Source organism: Prenolepis imparis, unplaced genomic scaffold, assembly GCF_030444845.1.
Source record: "Prenolepis imparis isolate NDT839.2.m4 unplaced genomic scaffold, iyPreImpa1.0 SCAF_10, whole genome shotgun sequence".
NCBI classification, from domain to species: Eukaryota; Metazoa; Arthropoda; class Insecta; order Hymenoptera; family Formicidae; genus Prenolepis; species Prenolepis imparis.
Genome location: NW_028141168.1, coordinates 1,675,728 through 1,702,912, shown reverse-complemented (window position 1 = coordinate 1,702,912; position 27,185 = coordinate 1,675,728). Strand labels below are relative to the sequence as shown.

Sequence of the window (27,185 nt, the reverse complement as noted above, 5' to 3'; positions counted from 1 at the left end):
GGAACCTTATCCTCCCGAACATGTCCCGGAGCCATTATGGGCCTAGTAAGTATTTCTTTTCATTTATAAATTATTAAAATAATAAATTGATTAATAAAATAAATAATAATATATTTAATAAAAATTTCTGTTATGTAGGAGTTCCGCCCTGCCGCCTCGCAGCCACCGCCCCACCGCCACCTCGCAGCCACCACCACCTCGCAGCCTCCGCCTCGTACCACAAGTGGTGATACATGGGTCGATCGTCACGGAATATCATATCGACCCATATGGTTCGATCATCATGACGCAGCCATCAATGTATTTTATATGTATATAATATTTCAAATTTCAAATTTATATTTTATATTTTATATTATATTTTATATTATATTTTATATTTTATATATTTTATATTTTAAATTTTTAAATTTACACACACACATACACACACACACACACACACAAAATTGTATGATTGCACACACACATAGTTATATAATAAAAATTATATTAAATATTAAATAAATGTATTTATTTTAGAATAGGTCCTCTCCCCTTCCTCATCCTAAAAATCTTATTATTAATTAAAAAAATATTAAAAGAAAAAAATATTATTAAAAAAAAATATTTAAAAAATTCTCTCTTACGAACGCCTCTCTCTTTGCGTTCTCCTTCGCTGCATCAGCTCTCGCGCTCTCCTTCGCGTCATCTCGCTACCTCTCATCATCTCGCGCTATCTCTCTCGCTCTTGCGTCATCTCTCTCGCGTGCGCCTCGCGCTCTCCTTCGCGTCATCTCGCTACCTAGCCATCTCGCACTATCTCTCTCGCTCTTGCATATACGCCTCGCTTGCGTCATCTCTCTCACGTGTGCCTCGCGCTCTCCTTCGCGTTCCTCTCTCCCCGCGGACCCCTCACCCAAAAAAAACTTCATGCGGTCTTTCGCGGATTCCTCTCTCCCCGCGGACCCCTCGCGGACCCTAAAATCGCGGACGCTCCCCCTCCCCGCGGACTCCTCGCGGTACATCGCGGACGCCTCCCGCGTGACGTCATTCCCCCTCCCCACGTGACGTCATTCCCCCCCCCCCCCCGCGTGACGTCATTCCCCCTCGCCCTGGGTTCCCCTCGCCCCTCACCCCCCCTCATTGCCCCATGGGTTAGAACCCGCCTAGTATTACTACTGAAGCGTTATGTGATACACTACTACAACCTGCAGCAGTGCACGCGTCACGGTCTTCGTATCGTAAAGATACATCGCGTATTACAATTCACTCAATCCACATGGCTTCGCTGTTACATTGAACTTAACACACAATTTAGAACTCAAGCGAAAAATAATTTTGAAAAAAATTTATATAAATTGATGAACAATGCAGTATTTGGCAAAACGATGGAAAATATGCGTAATCGTGTCAATGTAAAATTATTGATAAAGTGGGACGGACGATACGGAGCAGAGGCAATGATAGCGAAACCAAATTTTCATAGTAGAAGCATCTTTTCGGAAAATTTAATTACTGTAGAATTACGTAAACTTGAGGTAAAATTTTATAAACCAATCTATGTCGGCATGTGCATACTCGACATCTCTAAAACGTGTTTGTATGAATTTCATCACGAGTACATATCACCGCTTTATCGTGACAGATGCCGGGTAATGTACACCGACACAGATAGTTTAATATACCATATTAAATGTGAAGACGTGTATGAAAATATGAAACGCGATATCGCTAGATTCGATACGAGCGATTACGCTATGGATAATGCGTACGATATACCGCTTGTTAATAAAAAAGTACCGGGTCTAATGAAGGATGAAAATAATGGCGCGATAATGACCGAATTCGTCGGGCTTAGAGCAAAAATGTACGCTTTGCGAGTGAATGTATAAATGATACAAAAAAAGTAAAAGGTGTTAAGAGTAACGTTGTCGCGAGAACGATAACATTTGACTATTATACGCGGAGCCTGAATGACGAGATTGAAATGACACGTCAGCAGTCATGTATTTGATCGAAATTGCATGAAGTGTATACCATCCGCGAGACAAAAATTGCTCTAAGTCCGTACGACGATAAGCGGTATATCATACCTGAAACCACTGATACATTACCATGGGGACATTATAAAATACCATTGTAAATAATAAATATATATATATTTATTGTAAAATATGTATATTTTGTAAAAATATGTAAAAACTATATTATATGTTTATTATATGTATATCATGTAAAATATAAAATTGTATTATTTATAAAATTATTAGATAAATATTTTAATATATTGTAAAATAAACAGTGTACGGATATTTTATTATATTCGTAAATAAATGTTTATAATACATCATTTTTATGTATCCAAGAATTGTACGAATTGTCAAATCCCAGCCATTTTACGTAAACCTCGTCACCCCTCCTGCGCAGTACTTTCTCCACGAGATATACGTCCGGATAATTCACGCTATGCAACTCGTGCTCGTAAAACGCTCCAGCGACAGATGTTTTGCGATAGTCCTCGAGTAGATAGGTTACGGGATAAGTACGCTGCATTTTAACAATTTTAAACACTTCGGTTGTCCAATTTGGTGTGTAACACTTCTCAAAAAGTTTCTTGTACTTGCTAACGCGTACCGGGTCACCTACGTTGAATTTCGCCGAAGCGGCAATCTTTATGTTACTATATACCGTTTTTAAAAGTTTATCAGCGATCGCGGGGGTGACGTCGGCGGGTCGCATGCCGATTGTTCGGTGCTTGCGCGCGTTGTAATCCGATACGAGTCGTGGTAACGCATCGATCCACTTGTAAGTTCCGTTCAGCGTAAACATCTTCCACATGTCATTCTTCTGCGTGCGATTGAATCGCTCGACGACCGATGCCTTCATTACCAAATATGCAGAATAGTGATTGATGTTATGTTTCCGCATAAGCCGTTGCACGTCGGCGTTGTAAAATTCCTTCCCCATATCGGTTTGCATGTTTTTCGGGCATCTCTTGCTATCTCGAATTATCTCGGCGATAGCGTCAGCCGTCTCGCTTCCACCTTTACTCTTGAGTGGTATGACCCACGCGTACTTGCTCAACACATCGATGATGGTGAGTATGTAGTGATAACCTTTGTTGAAACGAGAATACGGACGCATCTCGACGATGTCGGCTTGCCACAGATCATCGTATCCCCGCACTATGACATGTCTTCGGGGAAAATTTTTTCTTGCTGGCGCGTGCAGTACGTTCACCAACTGCCATCTCTCCAAACTATGTTGTTTCATCGGTTCGTCGGTTTTTCCCGATCGTCGTTTGCTGCTGTTTGTTTTATCATTCATTTCCGTTCCTGAGCCGTTCTTGATCCGTTCTTAAGCCGTTCTTAAGCCGTTCTTAAGCCGTTCTTGAGCCGTTCTTGATCCGTTCTTAACTCGTTCGTAGTCGTTCTTGATCGGTTCGTAGCCGTTCGTAGCCGTTCGTAGTCGTTCATGACCCGTTCCTGAGCCGTTCGTAGTCGTTCGTGACCCGTTCGTAGCCGTTCGTGACCCGTTCGTAGCCGTTCTTGCGTTGTTTACTTCCGTTCTTGACCCATTCAAAATCGTTCTTGATTCTTTCGCTGCCTTGTTCACAGTCGTTTCTAACCCGTTCGTAGCCTTTCCTGACCCGTTCGCAGCCGTTACTGACCCGTTCGCAGCCGTTCCTGAGTTGTTTGTAGCCTTGCATGTAGCCGTTAATGACTTGTTCATAGCCTCGTTCGCAGCCCTGCTTGAGTTGTTGGTAGCCTCGTTCGCAGCTGTTGCTAGGCCGTTCACTACCACTGCCACTCATTGTAGTTAGATAGTAGTTCGATAATCCTTCGTAGCTGTTCGATAATTGTTCATAGCCGTTTGCGAACCCTTCGTAGATGTTCGATAACCGTTCGATAGCCGCTCCTAACCCGTTCACTGCTGCTCATTCAGGTTGATAGTCGTTTCTGAGTTAGCGTTAGCGTTAGCCGCGCGTTGAAGTTCGTTTATCGCAGTCTGTAATGCTCGCACGTCCTTCTCGAACCAAGTCAGCTTCTCATCTGATTCTTTCTGTTGATTCATCAATCTTTTAACGCAGGATTCCACATACAGTTTGTTGACGGCATCGGTGTCAGCCTCAGGTTGCGCTACACGGCGAATCTTCCGCGACCTTGCGTCATAGTCCGTAACGACGCGACACAGAGCGTTTTCGTGCACATAACTTTTCACCAATCTATCCCAAGAACCGCTTGTGCCGATTGCATCATTTCTTGGTTCAAATAATCCAAATTTGTTGATAGGCATTTTTTTCCCCCGATGCGAATGACGCCGATCGACTGATTAGTTTTGTCGAGACACCGTTTTTTGGGCCCTTCTCGTACTAATCCGTCGAGCGGGATGTCAGGATCGTGTACTAGGGTAATATTAAGAGCCTTTGGATATGCGATTACTTGGTACTTTAATTAAGAAAAGAACAGTCGTATTACATTCGCGTCCGCACGTCTGTTCTCGAGAACGGCTGGCTGTCGAATCTCTCGAAGATTCCTTACCAAAGGTCATTGTTAACAAAGATTGTTTCTATCGTCGAGTCTCGTTCCGTATTTTTATTTGTCTCGTCCGTTGTGTTTGCTTCGTGTTTATTTTCTCTCGCCTCTCGCTTTTGTTTTCGTCTCTTGTATGTCTCTATATGTAATTCGGTTAATCCGAGGTATATGTGACGATATAATCGCCACAGTTTAATTTATAATAATGCCCGCTTCGCGAAGTTCCTCGATGATCGACAGGATTTCGTTGTCGTGAGCGTTGTGGCCAGCTCGGCGCGAAGCATCGAGCAATCGTACCCGATCCACTAGCTCGTTGGGGTCGTCCCAGTGTATGTAATCGATCTTATTGTCGGTTAGCGCCATCGCGTGAGGCATGAATACTCCCTTTCCAGATTTTTTCTTTTCAATCGATATCAACGGTGCAATTATTTGTTTGTACTTGTATCCCTTGTTGCTCCGTAATTGGCCTTGCGCATTATAATTGCGTTTATGCACGTTCGTCACCAATAATATGCTCTTGTATTTTTGCATATCGTCCTCCGTGTAAATGACGTCATCGGGAATTCTCTTGAAGATCAACTCGTATAATCCTGGTGTACCAATGTACCTCACTTTGTTTATAATTATAGAGTCATATTTATCCATGTCGAATCATTTGTTACAGATCAGCATTTCATCCTTGTCGAAACGGACCCCGTACACGTAATCAATCTCATTTTTCTTTCGTCGCCACCGAGGAGAGCGCTCATGTATTTTTGTCCCAGTGGTTCCAAGTGCATTCGCAGCATTTCTTGACCTTCCAGCGTTTGTAACGTGTTTCGAACAAACGATGTTTCGAGAAGGTTGCCCGTGGTTTCGAAAACATCTTCGTTTGCGAGTGTTTCGGGTATCAAAGGTTGTACGATTCTCTTTGTCGCGAACGGTGTAGAGGTTATCATCGGTTCATCCAGTATAGCATCCGATGTACGCGGTGTCGATGAGCGATCCACGTTTAATCGTTTCCTTTTTTTCGGTGTCGCATTCTCCTCCTCCTCCTCCTCCTCCTCCTCCTCCTCCTCCTTGTACCGCTTGATGGGTAAGATTTTAATCTTTGCGTTACTTTCCGGCTCGTTTTTCACCGCGATCGAGTTGTCGACAATCTTTTGTAGCGGTTCAATAATAGGCCTTAAATGAGTCTTGACCGCGATATCGTCCTCGATCTTACCGGTCTTCAAAGAGCGATGTTTCTTGCGGATTAATTCACTCGTTTTCGCAATCTCCTTCGCTATCTTTTCACGCTCGCGAATATTATCGCTCTCAGCCATGTCGGTAGAGTGTCGAACGCTCGTGGTTCACCCCTCTCGACAGAACATCGGCAACGACTAATTGTTTTGCGGTATCGCGAACACGTTAAATCCGTTTCTGTATCGACCGTTCGTAAGCGAGCTATCCTTATCTATCTCTAGAAATCCATACTTTTGCTGCCAACTAGTACGAGATAATTCACTGAAATCCCCGTATGACATGTCGGTATTCACGTGATCGTTGTACACATGTTTCAAGTTGGTACCATCCTGTTTAAACAAGATTAGCAGGTTAGCGTTGTCGCGTATAAGATGTTTCGGTATTCTTGCGTATGTTTGACAGAGATAGAAGCAGTCGACGTTCGAGTGGCGTCCCATTGAAAAGTACTCTCTTATCGTATTTTGTTTGTCGCATGCCACGTCATCAAAAACGAAAATCGAGTTTGGACATGCTTCGCTCGGTGGAATGACGTCACTGTTATTGGAGAATGTAAAATAGCCGATTTCATCGATCGACGTCAACAAAGTCTCCAGATACCGATATTTTGGCTGTTGCTGCGACTTTGAGTACACGTACACGTTCTTAAAGCGGACGCCGTGCGGGCTTTCCATCAAACTAATCAACACGTTAGTTTTACCGCAATTCGAGGGGCCGCAAACGATCGCGCGTATAGTTTTCGGCTGTATTGTACCATGTCTACGCATCTCCGCGTTGTCCCCCATCGATTGTAATGTGGCGTCGTAATTCGTCACGCTTATCGCGAAAGGTTGTCGCACGAAATTCATTTTCACACTCCTGACTGGATCGAACGTCTGCCTATTTATAGCTGTGCGGAACCGCGAATTGCTCAGTAACGAAAAAATGTTTGTCTTGCTATCAAGTCCTTACGATATTTGTAATTTGAGCGCCGAACAGCTACAATTTGTGTCGAAAGCAGTTTTATTGCGAATGTACGGCAATTACGTCCACTGCGTGTGGGACAAGCTTCCGGAACATATAAAGGCGGATTTGGAGGTTCAAACCTATCGCCGCTGTTTCGAACATTACAATCGACCGTGGCAGCCAACGTACATTGACGGTCCAGCGCCGATGATAAAAGATTGCAGCGAATGTCAACGAAAATAGGTAGAGGCCTATTAAATCAGGCGATAAACGCACTTCCGATCGAATTCCATATCCCCGGCTAACAGTTTTACGGTCCGGGCACGCGACTACAAAAGCGATTAGCTAGAGGCGATCGAGATATCAACCCATTGGACGCGGCGTGCCGTGAACACGATATAGCGTACTCTCGAAGCAACGATCTCATCGACAGACACGCGGCAGATAGGATACTCGCCAAGAAAGCGCAAACTCGCATCGTTGCGAGAGATTCGACTCTCGGTGAGAGAGCCATCGCCACAGCTGTCTGGGCAGCGATGAAAGCCAAGACGAAGTTTGGTATGGGCCTGAAGACGATTCGCGGTGCGAAACATCTGAACAATGACCGACATCCTCAACATCGGAGACGAGCCAATCTTCGACGATCGCATCGTCAAGATCGAGACTCACACGTACAATCCGTTCGCTAACACAACATTCGGACACAGTGATGAGATAAGAATACCCATACAACAACAGGATCTGTATACGTTGCCGTATGAAAGTTTCCTATACATCGAGGGAGAACTAAAAATAAATAAACCAGCCGAAGGATCTGCTGTGATACTGGGAAATAATTGTGTCGCATTCATGTTCGATGAGATTCGACACGAACTCGATGGCGTGGAGATTGATCGCAACAGAAACGTGGGAATAACAAGTTTGCTCAAAAACTATGTAACGATATCATCCGATAGAAGCGTGATTATGAGAAACGCCGGCTGGACTGATCCGACTACTGCGAATGGAAACTTCAATTTTTGCGTACCGCTCTATATGTTATTGGGATTTTGCGAGGATTACAGACGAGTGGTGATTAACGCTCGTCATGAGTTAATCTTAATACGATCGCGCAACGACAACAATTGTCTGGTTGGAGATTCGACGCTGGAGCCTGTGATCAACATATTCAAGATACAATGGCGAATGCCACATGTGTTGTTGAGCGAGATTAAGAAGCTGTCGATGCTGCGCGCTCTGGAAAGCGGACATTACCTCAGCATGGGTTTTCGCTCGTGGGATCTGTATGAGTATCCGCTATTGCAGCGTACAACCAAGCATTCATGGGCCATTAAGACAGCGACTCAGCTGGAGAAGCCACGATATGTTATCTTCGCTTTGCAGACAGGTCGGAAAAACATCATGTCTGAGGATATGAGTCGATTCGATGATTGCAAGATGACCAATGTGAAACTCTATCTGAACTCGGAATGTTATCCGTACGACGATATGAATCTGGATTTCGATAAAAACAGATGGTCGATTCTGTACGATACGTATGCGCGTTTCTGCAAGAACTATTATGGATACGAGTATCTCGAGCCGAGTCTCAATGTTTCTACGTAACGGTCCGTTCGTGATCATCGATTGTTCTCGACAAAACGAATCGGTCAAGAGCGCAACCGTGGATGTGAGATTGGAATTCGAGTGTAAGGAAAATGTGCCGATGAATACCACTGCGTACTGTCTCATCATACACGATCGCGTGATCCAGTACAACCCGTTGACCAACGTTGTGCGCAAAATCACCTAAACGCACCAACAATTTAGAGAGGGGGAAGCATAGCAGAATATAAATCAAAGTGTTATGAGATGGTTGTCATTCTTCTTTTTTAATTGATACTTTTTAACTGATACGAAAAGAGAGATCTCGTTATGTCCGTACCAACGTTTGTGGATCTACAGGGGTTTATCCTCAATAAACAATTCATTGTAAAGGAAGCGGCAATCCTGAGAAGAGGATTTATTTTATCACATTATTTTTTCGCATGTCCTGTACCATGGGGTGTGCTCATAAAATCTGAGAGACACCAAGCCTCATGGTTGACTCAAAATCATCATGGATTACAATGGAAAGATGGAAACGTTCCATATAGCATGGCTCAGCGTTTGATTACAACAGCTATCGTTGGTGGACCACATGAAGAAGAAGAAGAATCCTTTCTCGTATATGTAAAAGGACTTGAAAAGCGAGAATGGTTAGCCGATATATTGGATGATGCGAGAAACGGTTTCATTATTGAGACTTTGGATGCTGATTACGATGATATCGAGTCTCTAAATAATCTAGATGTGGAAAACATGTTAAGAATTGCGCATTACAAAATGTATTCAAAATATTTAACTGGTGGTCGCAACGCCAGAAAGAATTGGAAGATTTGGAAAAATAAAATATTTAAACATTAATATGTTTTATTTCTCATTCCCCTCCTCATTCCTTCCCTCGCGAGTCGTTTAAGAATTCTTTTTGTCCGAGCACCGTCTCTCCCTTCTCCTAAATTTCAGAGCGCCAATAGTATTCTAGAATATCCCACCACATTTACCCCACTACTTTGAAAAATAAGTGTCACGTATATTATTAATTTTATACGATCAATGTTGCGTTAACCGTTCGTGCTGGTGGTTCACTTTTAAAATCTGGAAATATGTACTACGCTGAAAGAAGCAGTGGCTCCGGCAGACGTGTGAATAATTACGTACCGAGTCGTGATGACACTCCATCGTTTGAGAATAAATGTGACGAGTAAGTTTTGTTTAACTTCTTTCTATCTTTATATTTTTTTTTTTACAAATTGTATTATTTTTAACTAATTTCATTTTTACAGCATTTTGTTGGAGCGTCGTGCGGTTCGTATACTAGGCAGACGATACGCATTGACAGCTACGGAATTTAAATTCCTCGAAATTGATATCAACGTGGGTCCCCCGAGTTACGTGGAGATTGTTATAGGAGATCATCGAGGAAAGGAACTGATACTATCTCTCGAAGCGTGGAAGGGACTCTACGAGCAACGTCACAATATTCAGAATCTGCTTCGAAACGACTCTAAAGCCTAGTCTACAATGGCAGTAAGCAGTATAGAGTAAGCAGTAAGCAGTAAGAAATGGGAATTGCCCATTTCGTTACTCCCGGTCTTTACATCCACTAAAAACAGTATACTCTCTATTCCTACAGCCTTGTTATTGCCATTGTATATTGTTTTTAGTGGATGTAAAGACCGGGAGTAACGAAATGGGCAATTCCCATTTCATACTGCTTACTGCTTACTGCTTACTCTATACTGCTTACTGCCATTGTAGACTAGGCTTAAAGATGCCTACAGTTTTATAAGCGTTGGACCGCTAACAGTGCGAGTTCGTACGATTAACGACGCCAAGTTAATAAGTCTTGAATCTTCAAATGTATGCATGATGATGATCGAATCGACGTTACACCGTATGTTCGATCTCGATCCATGCATTGATGTAACTTTTGACCGATTGGTTAAAATTACCGATACAGTCGATATCAAGTTTACGCAATTTTCAAATATCGCGTCCAATGTAACGAATCCTAAAGAAGTATCAAATGTAATACGCGCTAGCGACGCCTTCAACAAGCATCAGCTCATCGATTGCGAGCTGGCAGCTTTAGTTTTTAGTCCATAATATGTAAGAAAAAAAATATTTAAAAGAAGAATAAAGAGTTTTTAAGTATAAATTATGATGTAATTTCTTTGCATGCATTTCCATTCTCCATCTTTCTCCCACCCGTAAGCAGTCCCAGCTCTCATACGTAGCTCGTTGCATGGTCCTTGCGGGGGATGACGTCATGCGGGGAAGGGGGAACGCGACGCTAGGGACCATGAGAGAGGTAGTGCGAGAGAAGATAAAGATAGCGCGAGGCGAACGTGAAGGAGAGATGTTGCGGCGAGGTACATGAAAGAGAGATAGCGCGAGGTTAGGGACTGCGAGAGAGGTAGCGCTTAGGAGAGAAAGAGGGAGCTCGAGGTGAACGCGAGAGAAAGAGAGGGCGAGAGGCGAACGTGAAGGAGAGAGATGTTGCGGCGAGGTATATGAAAGAGAGATAGCGCGAGGTTAGGGACTGCGAGAGAGGTAACGCTTAGGAGAGCGTGAGGTGTTCGCAAGAGAGAATTTTTTCTATTAATAATAATTTTTATTCATAAAATGTGTGTGTTTGAATTTAAAATTTGAAATATAAAAATATAAAATATGAAAAGAAAAATATATATATTAAAAAAAAAAAAGTATATAAAATTTAAAGTATGAAATTTAAGTGGCTGGATAATGGGGCGGCCGAATGCGGATGATGTGGCGGTGACTGCGGTGGCGGCAACTGCGGTAGTGACCAGGCAGGACTCCTGCATAACAGAAAATTTTTATTATTAATTATTAAAAAAAATTTTTTTTTTAAATAAAAAATAGCAGTACTTACTATACGAAATTCAGTGAACCACTTGTGAACCATTCCATGCGACGGAGCAGAGTCCCCATAATACTTTTTTAGCTTTTCTTCAGTTTCCTTAATGGTTTTTCCACCCAAAAAGTAATGTTTTATTAGCACACGAAATTCACTTTTTTCCATTTTAGCAAAAAACACAAACTTATCCGCTTTAGAACGCTGTCAAAAAATTTCTATTTGACAGATCTACTTGAAACTTGGTGTGTATACTTAAATAAGATGATAAATATCAGAAATAAAATTAGATTGCGATTTGAGTGCCATATCTTGTAAAAGTCACTGACTTATCGAACTGCCCTCGTACATATATGTTATGGTCAAAGCCCGTTGCGCGGGCGTTCCTAAGATTAACTGGTCAATGTGCAGGAACAACCAAGCGTTTTGGTAAAAGCCCGAAATAGTTTTGTGTTTCGGCTATTGACTGGTATGTTTTCAATCCTTTTTTTTTTTTTCTTTTTTTGCACTGTGGAAACCTCATGGTACCCTTATCCCCCGGGTAGAGGATGAGGGTTATGTGGGACTCCTTGTTCCCCTTGACCGATCCACGAATGGATCGATCAGGGGGCCGAAGACCTACCTCACTAAAACCACAGCGGGTGCCTACGCTGGTTCTTACGAGGATGGCAGGGAACTACCGAGCATTGCTTCCTGCCATCCTCTGGCCCGACCTTCCCGGAAGAGCATCTTCCCCGAGAGGAAGATACTCTCCCCCGCACATCGTGCGGTCCTATCCCGGTTGCGGCGCAGGGGGGCACCGCCCCCACGCCGCGCCTTCCCAAAAAGTTTGGGGGGCGAGGTCACGGCTCGAGTGTTTCCGCTCGAGCCGCCACCCCCCGCTCCCGGAACGAGGTTCCCTCTCCCTCCCAAAAGGGACGGGAGATTCGGCCAACGCTCCGGGTGCCCTACTCCTGGGAACTCCCCCCCAGAAGGGGAGGGAGCACCCCCGCAGGCAGTGGTGCCCTCCCATCGGCGCTCTAGGCACCGGTGAGAGGGCCGCCCCTGCCGCGTCCCTTCCCGGGGGGATCACGTGCAATGGGGCTCGGTAGTAACTGAGCCCCCTCGTGTCCCCAGGTCGTGGTTCCCTCCCTTAACGGGATTCGACCGTCGGCCCGGGGGCATAGCCGAGACCCTCCCCTGGGGGAGGACCTCGGAAGGGGGGCGGGGGCGGATGCCGCCCGACTCCCGGCCGCAAGGCTTTCGCCGTGCGGCCGCCAGCCGGGCGACACCCGCCCCCGCCCACCTCCTCGGACTACAACTCCACCCCCGGAGGGAGCCTCTTTCTTATTGCCGGACGGGGGGGGGGCACAGCGCCCCTCGCCCAGCCTTACCGCCCCAAAAAAAAGGGCTTTCCTCCTCTTCTCCACCGGCGAGGGGGGCACAGCGCCCCTCGTCCAGTCTCCTCTTGTGTTTGGCCGCCTCTAAGGGAGGCGGCCCTTTCCCGGTGACGTTTAGGGGAACTTGAGTTCCCCCTCAGCGTCACCGGGCCTGCCTTTGTTGGCGACGGGGTCTCCTCACTCTTCCTCTCGTTACCCCGCCGCCATCTCCCGGCTCGTCACGGGCTCTCCTCCCCCCGGCCCCCACCACGACGGTTTCCTCGCCTAGGCAGCCAGGAGAGGTCGTCCCTTTCCTCCCGGGATTCAGGTGTGAGAGGGAGTCTCCTCCCTCTTCCCCGTCACTCCCGCTCTCTTTCCGCCTCCTCCTTCTGCGTTATTACTTTGGCGCAGAAGGAGGAGACCGCCTCCCATACTTCCTCGCTCCCGGCCATCTTTGCAACGATGGCCGGGAGCGATAGATCCTCGCCAGTCTTCTGGACGAGGACACGGCGCTCTTCTGCCCACGCTGGGCAGATCTCCAGCGTGTGCTGCGTCGTGTCCTCGTCCTCCTCACAGTGGTGACATTGCGTGGTGCGCTCCTTTCCTATTCTACACAGGTACTCGCCGAAGCATCCGTGCCCGGCGAATACCTGTGTAACGTGGAACGACATCTTGCCGTGAGACCTGTTCACCCACTCCTCCAACACAGGTCTCACGGCCCCGACGACTCTCCTGCCCGATCTGGATGGGGGGATGTTTCCCAAACTTTCCCCCCATTCCTCGATCATGAGCCGTCGGGCTTGTGTCCTGACGACCTCTCGGACTCTCTCAGTTATCTTAACACCCTACCCACGGAGCTCCTTGATTCTCTCGTACACTCTCTTGTGAGTACGAGCTTGGAGCTCCATGGGAGGCATTCCCGCGAGGGCCGAGGCCGCCGCATGCGAGACCGTGCGATATCCGCGGACGACGCGGATGGCCATTCTCCGTTGTAGACGTCGGAGGACGTCTCTAATTCGTCTCCTGGCCACCGCCTCATCCGCCCATATCGGTGACCCATATAGGGTCACCGAATTTAGCACGGCCGCATACAGCCTTCTCACTCGGCCGTCTGGTCCGCCGAGATTGGGCAGCAGGCGGCTGAGTGCCGCCGCTACCCCATCGGCTTTTTCAGCCAGACGGCCGAAATGGTCGTCAAAACTCCAAGTCCCATCCAGCCAGAGCCCAAGATACTTGAGATTTTGCCCCAGCTGGACGGGGATGCCGTCCACGATAACCTGGGCCTTCGGCGGCTTCCCCCGGGAGCCATCGTGAAAATAGATGGCCTCCGTTTTATGGGGAGCCACCTTAAGGCCCATTCCCTTTATGGAGCGCACCACGCGCGCTATGGCAAGGTCCGCCTTTCTCTTTGCGTCCCCCCAGTCATTCCCCCCGGCCAGGATTATAGTGTCGTCCGCATAGCAGACAACCTTGCAGCCGGGGGGGAGGGCAGAACGGAGCACGCTGTCATATGTGATGTCCCACAACAGGGGGCCCAAAACTGACCCCTGCGGGACACCACACGACATAGCCCTTCCGCGCAGATGTTTTCAATCCTAGGAATAACTAACATGGCTGGTTAAAGTTAGAAACTAAAAGAATCACTTCGAACTTTGACCAGTCAATCTTAAATGTGGTTTAATTCGGATTTTGACTGTTAAAACTCTTGTAGTTCTTTCTCTTAAAGTTAAAATATATCTTTAATAAAATATTATATATAAACATAAAAATGACAAAATTTATTTAAAATAAAATGTACTCTCTTTAAAAGTATATAACAAAAATATTTTAATATTTTTTTAAATAATTAATATAAAAATTATCTTACGTATTAGTGCAATAAATAAAATAAAAATTATCTTACGTATTAGTGCAACTAAATGTTTTTAACCTAATTTAAAAATATTTTTTATACTAATTATTTAAAAATTTCCCTTGGGTGATCGCCGCAAGACAAGATCCCAGGGAGAAACGCGAGATCGAATATACATCTATTAGACGTCGGACACATCTAGTCTAAAACAACGTCTAGAAATATCTGAATTAGATGTCATATAATTTTGTGTTATTGCATTTTTTTGACACAATTAGAACCTAAATATTTACACAATAACGATATATTGTTTGAAATACTCTTTGGAACTGCAAATCTTCTTTTGACATCTAATAGACATCTGATAGATCTCTAAGGAAATTATATGCGTATATAAATATGCTGGTATCATAATAAGAAATTGTTAGAAAAAAAATATAAAACATTTTTAATCATACTCACTTCATTTCAGAACAAATTTCTGTCGATATCATGATTTTAGAAATTATCTTTATTTGTATATATATTTATTACTTATTAATAAGAGAGAAAAAGACAGTCTCTTTTACAAATACAAAATTACCGATGCATATAATTATATATATGTACAATAATCGATATTAATTAATCCTTATAAACAACAATATTTTTACGGGAAGTAGGCTGTTGTAATGATTTACAGCTGTTTGTAATGATTGATTTTCGCGCGTGTATTATTGAACCAATAAATGCTGGTCATTAATATGATTGGCTATCGCGTCGTTTACCACGCGCAAGCGTTATGCCCGTTGCCGCGTTTTGTGTCTTGTGCTATCGTCAACTATATATCGTGTGCCTCATTGTGTCTTGTGTCATTGATTCATATAAAAGTTGCAGCTTGAGAACAATTGTTTGAAAGTGATAAAAATCTGGCATACATTAGAAGATTCATTGATTCTATCTAATAATCGATCAACATGAATGAAGAGAAACCGATAAGTGTACAGTTTCAAAAAAAATTGATTTTAATAGAGACAACAAATACATTGCTTGAAACAATGTGTTTATATTACTTGTGTGTCGTTTACTTTAAAGTGATAAAGTATTATATATTCTAATATGTTTCTATATATAATAACTGTTCCTGTTTTACTTCTATCAATAAGCTAAATTTTTAGGTTATGTACAATCAGTTGTTATTTTACTAATCGCCTTATTTATCAATATTAATTTTCGTAAATCTTAAATTTTAATTAATTCCATTTATTAAGTTATTAAGGTTTAATAAAAATAATTATATATATTAATATATGTCAATCGAGGTGAGGAACTTATTACAATTAGGCAGTAATTTCAGTCTACCTATTAATTTGGACAAAAAAATAGCAGTCCATGAATTCATTAAAGATATAGAAAGTAATTCCAACAGCATTATCAATCTTACCAGAATACGCAACATCGCTATTCCTCAGTTCTCTGTTTTTCTAAATAACAACAATAAGAAGAACACGTTACATGATAAATTGCTGGGTATGTATAAAAAAACTAAAAGATTCTGTCATCAAAATCCAAACATTATGTTTACAAATGCTGATAAGGGGAATGCTACAGTAGCTATGAGCAGGGACATGTATATTAAAAAAGTCGAAGAATTATTAAATGATAGAGATAATTATACAAAGGTCAGCAATAATCCTTCAAAGAGATTAGAGAGAGAACTCAACAATATTTGTAAAAAATGGTTGAAAAACGACATTATCACGAAGCAAGAATATTATTTTTTGCACTCGAGCGACTCTCACCTTCCTAAAGCATACGGTTTGCCAAAAATACATAAAGACAACGTTCCTTTCAGATTAATAGTATCTTCTGTTAATACAGCACTCTATCGTTTGGCATCTCATTTGCATAATATTTTAATAGGCAGTTTACCCAAGGCTATGAGTTATATAAATAATAGTTTTGAATTGTGCAACGCATTGTCAGATTTTTGTTTAAATGATTCTGAGACTATAATATCTTTAGATGTAATGTCGCTGTTCACAAATGTACCTATGGATCTTGTAATTGAAGGTATCAGCAGAAGATGGGAACACATAGAAAAACACACTAACATTAACAAAAATGAGTTTATCTTGACTATCAAATTCATTTTATCCTCAACGTTTTTTACATTTAATAACACAGTTTATAAGCAAATCCATGGTATGCCTATGGAATCTCCGTTATCTCCCATCTTGGCTGATATCGTCATGCAGGATTTGGAGACATCAATACTTAACACACTGAATGTCGAGGTTCCGTTTTATTACCGTTACGTTGATGATATTCTGTTGTGTATTCCGGAAGATTATGTCTCACTCATTTTAGATAGATTCAATTGTTATCACAATAGATTAAAATTTACGCTGGAGCGAGAGGATAAACGATGCATAAGTTTCTTAGATTTATCAATCAAAATAATTAATAACGTGATACATATTGATTGGTTTCAAAAAAAGACGTTTTCGGGGAGACTTCTCTCGTTTCATTCTAACCATCCTAGATGTCATAAGACAGGCATTATTTATAACTTAGTAGACCGAGCTCTGTTATTATCTCATCCGATGTTTCACAAAAAGAATTTAGAATTAGTCATAAATATTTTAATAAACAACGGCTATCCTCTCGATCTAACATTCTCAGAAATCAACCGTAGAATTAAATATATCATTGCTAATGAATCTAATACAATAGCAAAAAACAACACAGCGAGGGGTGACAACGTCTGTAATGATAGACCAAAAATTTATTGCTATTCCGTACGTGGAAATAATTTCTGATCTAATAGCCTCCGAACTTAAAAAATCCAATGTAAAAGTGGGATACAGAATTTTAAAAAAATTGGACGGAATCATTAAGACGCAGAAAGACAAGGATGAAATTCAGAATAATGCTGGCGTTATTTACAAAATAAGTTGCAATAATTGTGATGCAACTTACATAGGACAGACAAAACGACAATTACACACAAGATTAAATGAACATAAGAATAACATAAAATTGGATTCTGCGAGACATTCGGTTGTCTCGGAACACATTGTGAATTTAACACATACATTCGATTGGGGCAATACCAAAATTCTAGACCATGAAAGAAATTATCATAAAAGATTAATTTCAGAAATGTTATACATTAAAGAGCAAAAGAACAGTATTAATTTAAAAAAAGACACCGAACTTCTTGACAGTTCTTATTTTGATGTTTTATCTAAATTGTCTGAGTCTTCATAACATAGAAATATATATAATAACCTTGTAATAACTAAATAAATATTAGTTGGCGTTGTCCCTTAGACTTATCATCATGCTCTATAACAGTTACGTTACACAAGAACAATTATAATGAGGATAATAATCGCGAGTTTCTCTTGACTTGACACTCTTGTAAGTACTGTCGCTTTATTTTAAAATTAAAAAAAGATATGTTTGTAAATTGCTCTCTAGAGTCACATTATTTCTACAGCACATGTTTAACACACTGACGAATATCGGATCATAAAATTAGACGTTGTTCAAAATGTGACATCGAGAAAAATCTGATTGTCGGTTTTATGCGTTTTACCAGCGATAAAATTAGATCTATCAGCGTCCGGTTTCGGTTGAATATTTGTTACCCAATATAACCATGTACGTGTCACGTTGCGGTATATTCAACATTTATAGTAATTTGTTAATTAATCTAGCAGTTAGATATAGTCTCTTTATAAACAAATTTTAATTTGTCATTTCAAGGTAATAATATGTCTTAAGTTTTTGTATTGAAAAAGACAGTTGTACTGTCGAAACGTTTACATGTTTGTTTAATAACTTAATTTATTCCTTAATAAAGAATCTGTTTAACACCTTGATTATTCGGCTCGCAAGTTGGCCTATTATTGATTGTTTGATTTTAATATATGTATTTATAAAACAATTTTAATAATGCAGTATATTGTTTGTGCATAAAGCACTATAAAATTAATATCTTAAGTGCAATATATATTATTATTACAGTTTAATGTATATTACAATTATGTACTTTGTATCATTGTAATGTGCTATATATGCTTTGTATATTATTTTAAGTATTATTGAAGCATAATAAAGGAAAAGTATGGCATTTTAGTATGATGCGCTTTAATGATATTTAAGATATTATAAAAGAGCAACACATTATATGACATAAAATATATTATTGTAATGAGTTATGCTTTAATAATATGTATGACATTATTAAAACATATTATAGTAATCATTATATATATTGAGTATTTTTATATAATGTCATATTTTTTTATAGTGTTGTCTATTTTATAGTAGAAGCAAATTCTTTGTAGATTTTATTTTTTTTTTATCAACTTTATGATCATTATTCCTGAATTATTATTACTTCTCTTTTTAGAGATATTTAATTTTGATAGATACACATACAAAAATGCTTATCCAAAGAAATATTACTATATAAAAATTATAAAAAAATTTAGTATTAAGAGTTTTAATATATTAATAAAATAAAATTGAACATAGAAAATTACATGTTTTTATGTAGTTGCGGAAGCATCTTAAACGAAGAGTAGAGCAGGCAGTGAAGAATCTTGCAAAAGTGGCATCAATTGAGAGATTGAGGGACAAAATTATTATGTCCAATAATATCTCTTTAGATGAAGAATGTATGGATGTACGTATCAATGATGGAAACCCTACCTCAGATAAAAGTCCACTTAGAAGTTGGGATAATATATTAGAAATAAATAATGAACAAGATATTAATATTTCTCAAGCAATTATCTTGGAAAATACTGAAAATGGAGATGAACAAAGAGTACATAATGAACAAGATATGATTGAAGCACTTTATTTATCAGATGATGAAGATGATGATGATGGTAATGAAGATAATGGAGATGATGAAGATGATGAAATTGTATTGCAAGATGAAGTTGTTGACCAAGAAGATAATGCTTCACAAGATAGTAGTAATTATGATGAAGATTTAAATGAAAATCATTTTGAAACTGAGGAGCAAAAAACTGACTATGTTGCAAAAAGCTTGAGAGAGTGGGCTATTTATGATGGATATGTTTCAAAGAAAAAACTTGATAATTTATTACTTAGATTAAATCCAATTTTCCCAACTTTGCCAAAAACTTATAAGACATTGCTGCGTACACCCAAACATGATAAACTTGACATCCGTGTACTTCCTGATGGATCAATGTTATGGTATAAAGGAATTGTAAAAAATTTAGATTTAATGTTGTTGGATGAATATTTGAATAGATACGACAAAATAACTATTGATGTTAATATGGATGGATTGCCTATAACAAAAAGTACACGTTTAAAATTTTGGCCAATATTAGGTTATCTTGTATATACAGACAATGATCCATTTCTAATTGGTTTGTACGTTGGTGAATGGGATCCAATTGATGTACACTCTTATTTGCATGATTTTGTCACTGAAGTGGAACATCTTTCAGAACATAAATATATACTGAATGGTGTCAGATATCCATTTATTATAAGAAATTTTATCTTAGATGCTCCTGCACGTCTCTTGTGAAGTGTTGTGTGGGTCATAATGGTTACGGTGCATGTGAGAAATGTACTGTTGTTGGAGATTATGTTGATGATCGTATGATTTTTTTGGATCTGGATGCCCCACTACGCACAGATGAATCTTTTAGAGATCAAAATGATAAATTACATCACATTGGAGACACTATTTTACTTAGAATTCCAAATATGGTATCACAATTCAGACTTGATTCTTTTCATTTAGTATGGCATGGTGGCTTTAAACGATTGCTTTCCGCCTGGATGGAATGGAATGGACCCTGGAAATGACTTTCACGAAATGACAAAACTAGAGCCTCTAATTTGCTTATATTTCTTGCTGATTTCTGCCCAAGTGATTTTAATCGATTACCTAGACCACTAGACTATTGGAAAATGTATAAAGGCACAGAGGAGCGACGTTTATGTCTTTATGGTGGACTTCTTGTATTTAAACATGTTCTAAAAGAAGATGTGTACAAACATTACTTGCTTTTTCAAGCTGCTATGTACATTTTATGTAGTCCTGTGCTGGTAAAATCGATGTGTGACTATGCACATGAATTACTGTTAATATTTATCCGACATTCTGCAATTTTATATGGCAATAAGTTTGTTGTATATAATATTCATTCTTTATGTCATTTGTCACAAGAGTGCAAAGATCATGGTCCTCTAGATGAGTTTAGTTCATTTGTGTTCGAGAATTTTTTGAAATCTTTGAAAAGTTCTTTGAAATCATCTTACAAACCTTTACATCAAGCTGTTTATCGTGATTTAGAGCGAACAAAAAAAATAGTAATTAAATTGTCAGATAGAAGGAAAATTCTGTCTCTATCGCAGATGTACATAAATGCAGAGGAACAAATCAATGGTTCTCATTTTCGTTGTTTATCTATTGGCAATGTAAAATATAAATAATAATAATATATATTTTTTTAAAAAATAATAAATATATTTTTTAAAAACTCGCCAGTAGTAAAGAATATAGAAGGAGGTTTGTAATGACGACCAAAAACTGGACTAATTTGAATTTATTTATTAGATAAAATTCATAACGTTTCGACCTTAGGTTGTGACCGGACGATGGGTCTTGAGAGTTCGGGAGTTATGTTATTTAGGCAGTTTTCCTACCTTTAACACGGTCGCCAGTCCGTTTTTCTCCACCACGGACAAGATCTTTGGATCCCCAGAATGAGAACCCCTTCACCAGATGAGTACCGCTGCTGCGTAGTTTACCTGGTCCACAGACAAGATCTCTGGATCCCCAGGATGAGAACCCCTTCTCCAGATGATCACCACTGCTACTTAGTTTACCTTGTCTACAGACAAGACCTTTGGATCCCCAGGATGAGAACCCCTTCTACAGATGAGCACCCTTACTGCTTCACTGCTCGCGGCTACTGCGTAGCTTCCTTTGTCAGAGACAAAGGCACAAGATGACGTCATCCAACTGTCACCTTTGTTCGTTATATGCAATGACGCAACACTCGCGTCACACACTTTGTTAATAATTAATTGTATTAATTATTGTTTCCGGATCCACCAGGATGTGGCAGCTTCCAGTCTATGCGTCAGGACCTGTCCAGGATTCACCGAAGACGTCACCACGCACAGGATTTCGTTTATGGATAAATGAACGAGCACTCGATTTTATATTATAAATATATAAAATATTTATTTAAAATTAATATAAAACAATACTCTCCCTTCACATCCAAAACAAAATAAAATATACTTTACGCACAATACAAAATAAAATATCTTTGGTTATAATTGCACGACTTGACTCATGCGTCTTTCCGCGTCGGTGGTCGCGAGAGCAAGAGCCAGGTATCCTCTCCCGGCTCTCCCTATATAGCCGAGCCCCTACTCCGCATGATCGAGAGCTCCTTGCGCCTGCGCGTCCTACAATCACGCATACGCGTCTTAAACTCTAAATACATATTATATCGTTTGCGCTTATTATATCTAACTGCTTACAGTCCTATAAACGCTTAAACGTAACGCAATTAATAATAATTAATAATTAAATACAATAAAATATAATATGGTTATCTCCGCAATGGTAAGTACCATTGATGGTAAGTTCGAGTGTCGGTAAACTTACCGACTGTGCTCGGTCGGTAAGTCGGGAATTCTTTTGTGTTCACTTTACAGTCGGTCACTTATCGTCCGTCGGTAAGTGGTCAGGCTCGACGTGTAAAGTCTTTTTCCTCGGGTCGGTTAGTTACCGACCGTCGGCTGTCGGTAACTGTTTATCTCCTGTCACTTAGTTACCTCAAAAGAAGTCTGCAGCGGCTGACCTCTTTCCCAGGTCCCGGATCTGGTCTGTCGGGACCCCTTCGGCCGTCTTCACCTCCGTAGACGGACTTGGCGGATGTTTCACTGGATTTGCCGGCTCCCTGCTGGTCGTAGCTGTGGCCATCCTCACCACTCGTACCTGCGGTTGCAAGGTTTAGGTCATTATCAAATGTGAACTGAAACAGTTATTACAATATTTTAAACATACAGTATTATGGCATGGTTATGATTGGATACAAAAGTATAGAAGAACTTACAGTCAGATGTATTATTACGGTGTCAAATGAAAAGCCATTATATAAATGGTATATCCGATGTCAGGATAGTTAATAATAAATATAATACGTGTGTCTTATGACATGACTAATCAGTAACTATGAATATTTAAGTCCTAGAGCAACAAACATTAAACGACTTTAATAACCTTATCATATATAATGTTTAAATTCTCTGTGTCTCTATGTAGGTTAAGAGTATTATTAAACTTTTTTATATAAAACATCTCAGCTATTTCTCTTTTTCTGGTGTGTTTTTCATTATGTAAGATAATCGGGTTATCCCAATCGAAATCGTGATTAAATTCAACTCTATGTTTACTCACTACTGAATAATTGCTCTCATGCAATTTTATATTATTTTTATGTTCTTTTAGGCGGGTATTGAGATGTCTCTTAGTTTGTCCAATATATGAAAATTCACACTCTTTACAATTGATCTTGTATACGACTTCAGTTTTCTTTAATTTTGGGATCTTATCTTTACCGCGTTTGATAATAGAATTTAATTTCTTCGGGATCGAATATACTACATTTAAGCCTAGTGTAATATACTACATTTAAGCCATGTAAAATATAAAATTGGTCATAAAGATTCATGCTTTAGAACATTTGAAGGAAACGTTTATGTTCTTATTAACATCGTCAGAAGAGGCAATTCGGTGCTTCTAATTGGTAACAAATTTCATCAGGTGGAAGATCATTACACTTACCCACTTCCTTCCTCAACATTAGGCATATTAAAACTTTCCAATTTAGACGACATAAGACACGTCATTTCTGTAGAAAATGTAGAAGCAAAATGTTGGTTAATGCCCGATGGTCTGGAGTTTTTTCTATGTATTCCGTTGTTGCATACTATGCCATTGTAATCCATTTGTATTTATTAATGTATGTTGCATTTATTTTTACTATTTTATATTTCAGTTTATTGTTGTACAATTTGTATCAACTCCAGAAGATGATAACATTATTATGAAGTGGCTCTGACCAAATGGTTAGTGCAAATTGATGAAAATATGATTGGAAAAATTCTTTGGCCAAAGAATCATGCAATAGCGGGCAAATTAGTACGTTCCGAAGCAAAAGCAGATGAAACTTGATCACAGTTGGAAGTAGAAGTAAAAAGATATTATGGTATGTAAAGAAAGTAAAGTTGAGACTTAAAAGCGCTTGACATGCTCGAATCGTACAAATAAATTTCTGAATATATCAATTATATAATAAGTAATTTTTTTTATATTTTACTCTTACTTTATTCTATTACTTTATAAGATTTTAATGTTTTAAGTGTTTTAAGTACATGTTAGAAATTTTATTTTATTTATTATAAATTATCGTATTATTTCGCACTGATAAGAGAGAAAGAGAGAGAGAGACTTGTGTACTTGTAACAACTTTATCTTATATTTGTCATAGAAACGTATATTGCTGCCAGAAATGCTGCAAGAGGCTTTGAAAAGTTCGCATCTGCTTATGAAAGTGACTCAGGTTGTAAGATGGGTAGAGGTATGAGAAGAAAGCGAGTTAATACAAATCCATTCTCATCTGATGATTCATCGGACCCTGATACCAAAAAATACAAGCAGGATAAAACAAGTTTCAATAAGATACCAGCTGTTCCTTCCCCACCACTTCCTCCTGCTGGTCCATCTTCTCTAAGGAAATCTTTAAACATTGCCTCAAAGGAGAATATTGCTCCGACAATTATTTCTAAGAAGAAGCAAGGCAAGACTTTTAATGCGTCTTCAGCATCAACTATAGCCGATATTAAACAACACAAATTACTGGATAAAATTATAAATCTCAGACAACAGGCAGCTAATAAAGCACAGCAACGGAAGAAAGCAATGTCTTTGGAAAATACATCTAAGTTGCCTATGATAAAGAAGACAGTTTATAATAAAACTTTGCGTTCTGAAGTACCAATGAAGGCTGTTGAGGCAGATGGGAGTTGCAGATCTGAATTACAGTCGTCAACTGTGTTCAATTTGCAATCTGTTGAAGAGTCATCACATAGTAGTGAGACGTCAAATGACATTCAATCTCTTTTGCCTTAGTCTTCCCATTTGTCTCTATCAGATAAAACACAAAATCCAATAACTCACAATCAGTCTCTTTGTTCTTTCACAAATGATTACACACATCAGACATCACCAAAAGAGTCCAATGAATGTGTCGCTACTGAGGACAAAAGTGAAATAGAATCTGATGAACTTTCACTAGCTCCATCACAGGCTACATCACAGGCTACATCACAGGCTACATCAAAATTGACTAAAGGTACCATTATGTTAATAAAAAATTAACTCATTTCCATAAATTATTTTAAACATCAATATAAAATTTTTATTAAAAAATACATGTATATTATTTCTTTTCAATGTTTTTTTGATTATTTAACATTGATATAATTATTATGTTATAGATTTAAATGAATCTCTATTAATGAAATTGAACCAAAAAGTAGACAACATGAGAGCAAAACTTGACATGATACTTATAAATCAATCTAAAATGAACAGACATTTATTACCAGCAGAAAAAATTATCTCTAAACCTCCAAACATACCTGCATTGCCTATAGAAACCATAGAGCAAATCAAAATGTTTGAGGAATTTCTTTCAAATGATGTACAGCTTGCAGACACAGTGAGTGACATTTTATATGTTTTTATGATAAATTTTCAATTTAATAAAGCCACCTCCAATAACCTTGATTTTAATTTTGGCAAATTTTGAAATATTACTAAGATCAAAATCATGGAAAATAGATGTATTAAATTATTATTATCTTTTTGACACAAATTTTTACAAAAGTTGTTAGTGGAGCGTTTCTTTATTAGTTATTATTGGATTATATATTTTTTACTTGATATTGTAATGAACTGTATGTGTCTGTTTCTATATCAAAGTTCTTTTGTTTTAGTGTTACTATTTAAAATCTTTCCCTTTAGGAAATGATGAGGCTCGAGCAGTGTCTAAACTTATGTCAAACCTCATGAGTAATTCTCTTGCTCAAAAGTTTAATTTTGATGGTCATGGAACCAAATTGGCTTTTAAATCTACAAAGTTATGGGAATTGATGCAAGGTTAGTGACTGAGCAAATAGAAAAGTGTTCCGTGAAGAACCTATATATATGTGCGCATATGTTATAATATATGTTATAATATATTATTTATAATATACGTATAACGTATGCTTTTATGAGAGTGAATGAGTGAGTGAGTGAATGAGAGTCATATTTAGCTGAATATTTTTTCTTTTATGTTCTAAAGAGCTTTTTATCGTGTAATTTTTCTATTCGTTAATTTTATTTGTTAAATCTTTCTAATTTGACAAGTATTCATGTATTTTTTAATTCATATGTTTCTTGATTTTTTAGGCACACTATTGTTAAAATTTGAACAAAGCGATCTGAGTGAGGCAGTCAAATCCCTTAGATCATGGCTGCGAAATGCTAAAGGAAGAAAAGTTTAAGATTCATTTACGACAAACCGTATTATTAATAACTATTTTTATTTTACTTTTATTTTTTAATCTTGTAAAATTTGTCAATTTATATTCAATAATTACTTTTATTTCTTTCCTACTTTGATTAAAAAGTGTCAAAGCAAGAAAATTCTGTAATATTTTTATTATTTGTGATTATTTTTAATATTATTTTCAAAGTTTTGATTATAATTTTCAAAGTTTTGGTATTGTTTTCAATGATGTCAGCTTTAAAAATTTAATACCTATATTAATTCAATACTTTTTAATTTTTATCTATATTTTTAATCTATTATAATAATTATTAAAACTTTCTTGCTTCGACATTTCTCAACATAAATGTAGTTTCTTCCTTTATATATATTATATGGTTTTATATATTATATGGTTTTATATTATATGGTATATATTATATTCTGTGGTTTTGTACTTTGTACGATATTATAAATATATATGCTAAAAGAAAAAAAATAAAAATATTTTCAGTAATATATATGTATATCACTATATTGATAAAATGTGTCTCTCATATATTAGAATTTGATATATTAGGAATTATAACTATCATCAGATTGAAGATTAAACTTGGAATTTACTAATCAGGTCAATAAAAACTAAAATTTCTTTTTGTCCTGATTATAGTCAAATTTCAATTTTCTATCTCAATCTTTAAAACATGATCTAATACGCGGGCTTTAGGTAATTTATAAGCTCTAAGCCTCAAGAAATTAATTAATCACAGTCGAGTATTCTCTTCATACTTTCTTGGTCAATTTCTTAAGGCTTATATTATATATAGAGCTTAAATCACCTAAAGCCCGCGTATTACTAGATCATGTTTTAAAGATTGAGATTGAAAATTGAAATTTGACTGATGAGGACAAAAAGAAATTTTAGTTTTTATTGATCTGATTAGTTAAAATTATCTATTATAAACCCGATTTTGCAGAAAATGTCTTGTAGACTTTTATAAGACATCTAATAGACGCATCTAATAGATGCGTCTAAAAGAAACCACAAAGACGGCTATGTAGATGCGAAAATCGATCTATCTTAGACTTATCGAATAGACGTCTGCTATACATCTATTCGATGTTATGTTTCTCCCTGGGATAATTTTATTTTATTTTATACTAATTATTTTTATTTAAATTGAGATATTTTATAACATATACATTGCATATACTTCAATGGATATGACATAT

General features: G+C 38.6%; 1 protein-coding gene and 1 pseudogene across 1 annotated transcript; one reads left to right on the top strand and one right to left on the bottom strand.

Moving 5' to 3' along the window:
- Positions 1-12,856: 12,856 nt before the first annotated feature.
- Positions 12,857-13,285, bottom strand: LOC145941387 (uncharacterized). The gene has a single exon (XM_083047509.1). The coding sequence runs from the start codon at positions 13,283-13,285 to the stop codon at positions 12,857-12,859; it is 429 nt and encodes a 142-aa protein (XP_082903635.1).
- Positions 13,286-23,306: 10,021 nt separating this feature from the next.
- LOC145941386 (uncharacterized) lies at positions 23,307-25,584 on the top strand (annotated as a pseudogene).
- Positions 25,585-27,185: the final 1,601 nt, after the last annotated feature.

Excerpts from the sequence above, each read along its gene's own strand:
- LOC145941387 (XM_083047509.1), bottom strand. The coding sequence starts at position 13,285 with ATGATCGAGGAATGGGGGGAAAGTTTGGGAAACATCCCCCCATCCAGA.